This window comes from Bicyclus anynana, chromosome 4 (assembly GCF_947172395.1).
Source record: "Bicyclus anynana chromosome 4, ilBicAnyn1.1, whole genome shotgun sequence".
Lineage (NCBI taxonomy): Eukaryota > Metazoa > Arthropoda > Insecta > Lepidoptera > Nymphalidae > Bicyclus > Bicyclus anynana.
In genome coordinates, this window is record NC_069086.1 from 2,029,729 (window position 1) to 2,035,363 (window position 5,635).

The 5,635-nt window shown below is 35.2% G+C and overlaps 1 protein-coding gene across 1 annotated transcript; it reads left to right on the plus strand.

Moving 5' to 3' along the window:
• Positions 1–1,646: 1,646 nt before the first annotated feature.
• LOC112053657 (cytochrome P450 6B1-like) lies at positions 1,647–4,645 on the plus strand. Its single transcript, XM_024093138.2, has 2 exons — positions 1,647–3,022; positions 4,431–4,645. Exons 1-2 carry the CDS (start codon positions 1,705–1,707, stop codon positions 4,592–4,594), a joined length of 1,482 nt encoding a protein of 493 aa, XP_023948906.2. The 5' UTR covers positions 1,647–1,704; the 3' UTR covers positions 4,595–4,645.
• Positions 4,646–5,635: the final 990 nt, after the last annotated feature.

Sequence of the window (5,635 nt, forward strand, 5' to 3'; positions counted from 1 at the left end):
ACTAGTAGTAGTCCGTATCGTCACTTAACGTCAGGTGAAATACCAAACGTTGTGTATGAATTATTTTAAAATCACTTATAAGTCATCATCATGGTCAACCTATATTCGGCTCACTGCTCGAGTCTCCTCTCAGAATGAGAGGGGTTAGGCCAACAGTCCTCCACGCTGGCCCAATGCGGATTGGCAGACTTCACATACGCATAGAATTGAGAAAAGTCTCTGGTATGCAGGTTTCCTCACGATGTATTCCTTCACCGTTTGAGACACGTGATATTTAATTTATTAAAATGCACACAACTGAAAAGTTGGAGGTGCATGCCCCGGACCGGTTTCGAACCCACACCCTCCGGAACCGGAAGCAGAGGTCACATCCACTCATCCACTGGGCTATCACGGCTCTACAAGATAATATGTAATATGATCATAATATTATGTGATAATAAATCGGATATACAATACATTTAATGTTTACATTACATGTTTTATTATAGCCAATTTGAACTCTTATCAGGTAAAATATATTTTACAAAATCATTACAATTAACACCATTATGTCATATATTTCGTCATATTAATAGCTAAAGGTAAGTCTTCAGTATCTCACAAAAGCAAGTCTCGCTTGTGGCCCACATAAGCGTATTACAGCTGTAATTTTATATCAGCAATGAGAGGGACACGTGATCAACCCTTATCCGGGGAAATTGGCCGCCCTAAATAACTCTTTACGCACAAAACTCTCCGTGGAATCCGAGATTAGGATAAGTTGCGGAATTCCCCTCCCCTTGGTAGCGATTCGTCCACTAAAAGTTGATTAGTTGGCCGATTTCTGTTGAACAATCCCAGGGAATTACATCGTGGCTATTCCTATATAACGAGATTGATACTCCATGTTTGCTATTACATAAAGCAATATGGTTGTTGCAGCCTTATTGCTCCGAGACTAATTTTAAACCAAAGAAGAAGTCACGTGCTTATCGTAGATAAAGTTAATTGTTCTTTTACAAGTCCGATCCAAATAGTAATTAAAAATAAAATCTTATCCTACTAATATTACTAACGCGAGTTTGTATGGATATATGTTTGTTTGGTTGTTTGTTACTATTTAACGCCGATGCTACTGAAGCGATTTGGCTAAAATTTGGAATGGACGTAGATTAACAAATAGGCAACTTTTTATTCTATATGCGAAATTTGAGATTCGCGAAAACCTGATGATTTTGATGGTGTGAATGTTTGTTACTTTTCACGCCTCGGCTACTGAACCGAATCACCTGAAATTTGAAGTAAAGATAGATTATTAAAGATAGTCTGGATTAACACGTAGGCTACTTTTATACCGTAAAAATCCATGGTTCCCGCGGGATTTGTGAAAAACTAAAATCCATGCGTCCGCTAGTAATTTATAACTGAAGAAGATAATAATTAAAACAAGTATTTTAAGTTTAACAGTAAAAACAACTTAGTAATTAGTTTACTACATTTTTCTTCGTATAAGTGTTATAGATCTGACCGTAATAATTAATTAAGTATTTTATTATTACCGTGTTCATAATTGATTTCCTTATAAAGTAATCTTAATGTAGGTATCATTAAAATGTAATTTAAAACAAATGACTCAAGGCAGTAAAGTGCATCATATTCATAATAATAGTGGTTTGAAACGGTTTAGTGTATCGTTATCACCCGATTAGTTCAGTAAAAATAATGTTGCTATTATTTTTACTTCTATCAATAGTTCTATCAATATTATTGTTGATAACCATAAATACAAAGAGGAATTATTGGAAAAAGCGGGGCATTAAGCAAATAGATTCGGACGCCTGGCATTTCTTGTTGGGCAAATGCGCTTTATTCGAAGTATATAAAAAAATATATGACAATCATCCTGACGAAGATTGCGTTGGAACGTTCGTGGGATATAAGCCAGTGTTGATTTTAAAAAGCTTGGAAGACATACAAGCAGTTTTACAAGGTGACTTTCAAAGTTTTTACGGTCGTGGATATAAAACGAATCCTAGAGACACTTTGGCGGACAATCTGCTTTTGATGGATGATTACGCCCGGTGGAGGCTGGTGAGACAAAAAATGACGCCAATGTTCACTGCGTCAAAATTAAAAAATATGTTTCCCATGATAGAACGGTGTGCGTCGGATTTCGTCCAGTATATTAAAATGAATCAACAAACTAGAGACAACCTTTTTGAAGAGCTCCACACGTATTTTTCAGCTTCGATCAGTGCATCTGTGTTTGGTATTAATTGTAATTCTGAAAATATTATGATAAATCCAATAATAGATATGGGCTGGAACTCTGCCCAATCACTATTAAGCTTTAACGTTAAGTTCGCATTATCAAATCTGTTTCCAGATTTGTTCAATTATCTTAATTTAAAGACATTTGGTGATAAACGATTCATTGTTAAATTATTTAAAAAAGTGCTAAACAATCGTCGTTCTGTGAAAGCAAGGGGTCACGATTTCATACAAGCGTGTTTAGAATTACAAAATGAGGGTATGATGAAGGATACCTTGAGTGGTTTTGAAATAACTGCTACAGATGAACTGTTGGCAGCACAAGCATTTTCTTTCTTCATAGCTGGAGTGGATACATCTGCTAATATGATAAACTTTACTCTAGTAGAACTTTCTAAGAACCCAGTAATTTTGAAGCGTCTGCAATATGAAATAGATATGATTTTCGATAATTGTAAAGAACAAATTACATATGAGGATATACTAAAAATGGAATATTTAGAAATGGTTATACATGAATCGATGAGAATGTATCCGCCTATAGCATTAATGCAAAGAATGTGTACGAAGGATACAGTTCTGCCTGGTGCCAAAATTAAAATAGAAAAAAATACGTTTGTCATCGTACCAATTTATGGAATACACCGAGATGAAAAATATTTTCCCGATCCCGACGTGTTTGACCCAGAAAGATTTAATCCAGATAATATATCAAAATTAGTGAAACTTAGTTACATGCCATTCGGAGAAGGAAATCGTATGTGTATAGGTAAGTTGAATTTTTACGCATTTTGTTATTAGGTTAATATGAGAAAAATAAATAGTTGTAATGAATACAATAAGGGACTAAAGCTAACATATCGCAATAACAATACAAATCATGCCCACGTAGAATGATGATAAAAATACTGGCTGCATTTCCGCCATTTGGACATCTAGGCTGATCTTTTAATGTAGCGTAAACAATGAGCCAGCCCTTCTGTCACCAGTCGAGGCAACTAGCCGTGGTGAAATGATTTGGAGGATTTTTTTGCCACGCGATAAGGCCCAAGAGTCTCCACGGCATAGAGAGGCATACACGTCCCAATTCAGATTTCAGCTTTTTCTGCTCCTAATAATTTTTGAATTATATTGAAAATTAATTGATTTATAATCTAAATATAGTCTTATAGTTATAGGTGAATTGTAACTAGTCTGTATTCCACGTAAATAGTTTAATAAAATATTGATAAAAATATTAATAAAATACTGTTATTCACTTAGTAAACGCAATAAAAATTTATTATTTTATAAATATATTTTTGAAAAAGCTACTTGCTATTATCATTTTAAGACAATTTAATAAAATCTTTTCCATTGGACCTTGAGCTACGAAAATAAATCCCAAGATCTTTTATTCCCTAAGTACATTTTGCGTAGACCTTTTTGAGTCTTAACCCACTATCTACCTACTTATACAACTAGCTGTAACATTGATTCCGTCCACGCACAGGTTAAATCCAATAAGTTTTCGACCAATTAATATCACCATTAAGTTCTTTATATTATTTCTCAATAAAAAAATCCTTAAATATCACCATAATCTAATAATATTATTATCTGACGTTACGAAAGTGCCTGAAAACTAAGCCTTGTAGAAATAAAATGTATTTTGGCTTTGACAGTGGTGACTAGCCATGATCGACACCTACCACAGGAGCAGACCTAAGTCATTTAGTAAAAATATAAAATACCAAAATGACCCGAGGTGAAATCGAACCGAGGACCAGCACTACAGCAATACTAACTAGATTAGCTACACCAAAAAGTACATGAATTATATTTCCAAAATAACTATCAGGGGGTGAATAGTTATCGATACTGATGCCAAAAATCAGAAAAATTTTTGTCTTGCTGTCTCGTTATAGAAACAAAAACTACTCGATGGATTTTAACGAAACTTGGTATAATTATTCTTCATACTCCTGAGCAGGTTAAAGTATACTTTTCATCACGCTACGATTAATAGGAGCAGAGCAGTGAGGGAAATGTTGGGAAAACGGGAGAAGTTACTCCATTTTTATAGCGATACTACTATAAGGGCTGGATTAAAGGCGGACGAAGTCGCGGGCGTTAATAAAACAATACTTATAAGCCTTTCCAAGAAATGATACCATTACCATTATGTTTATTTTCAGGAGCCAGATTCGCACATCTGCAAATTAAGACAGGACTGGCGTGGTTGTTACGAAGATATACATTGAAAGGATACAATTACACCTCGGAATGCTTTGAACCGAATTTCTTTGGGATCCGAGATTCAAAGGCGCGTTACGACTTGATGGCTAGAAGTGAAGTGTAATTAGTTTCATTAACTCAAATTATAGATAATAAATAGATAACTAGTAGATAACAGAGGCTATTGATATTTAATATATTATAAAGGATTTTTTTTCCCCCTTTATATTAGTTTCACTTGTAACTGTATGTAAGAAAATCTTATCTTAATTTGACTCACTTCCCGTTCTTAGATTAGGATGGAATTTTGCACACGCTCTGAGTTCTGATGACAATACATGACTAGCTAAGAAACGTCATTTCAAATCAAATAGGGCGACCTCCCCAAGATGGCGGACTGGCTGTTTGAAATCCACCCCCATGATATGGATACCAAATGAAAGAGTTTGCTTTCACGTGACTTAAATCCAATATTTGTAATTTTTAGTGGCTGCGTGTTTTTTACTTTTTTTTAACTGTTTAAAGTTATTTTTTTTATTTGAGTCAATACATAAAATACAAGAATAATTGCATATGTATATTATTTTTTATGAAATTACAGTTAATTTGGCGACCGATAGACCCAGTGGGTAGAAATCCTGCCTAAATCTAAGGCTGATTCCCGCAATCGGAAATTCTATGAATGATAAAGTTTAATGTTTTTCTTTCAGTGTCTAGTATATTAGATAATATTATAGCTATGTACTTTATAAGTACGGTTAGCTTATCAATCACTATCAAACAATTATTATAAGGATGCCGGGGTGTATGGTGAAATGTGAAATCACCAACTTTCCCACTTAAGACTTGGATTTTTTACTATTTTTTTTGTAGTTAAGAAACACTCTGTATTTCATAGCTTACCCCAGGACTCGAACCCAATCAACCATGGTTAAAGCCACATAAACCAGGGGTGTAAGGGGTAGGCTAGTACCAGTCAATCTTCCAAAATGCCAACCTCACCTGCTCGTGGTGCCTCCTGGAGACTGACTGGCAAGGCTCTGGCGACCGACTAATGGCGGTATAACCATTCTAAAATTCCTAGATTTCTGAAATGGCCTAGGCCGGTGTCGGGCAGCAGTGACACTAGCGCGGAAACGTCCAGCCCTGTCAATGACCAACCTGC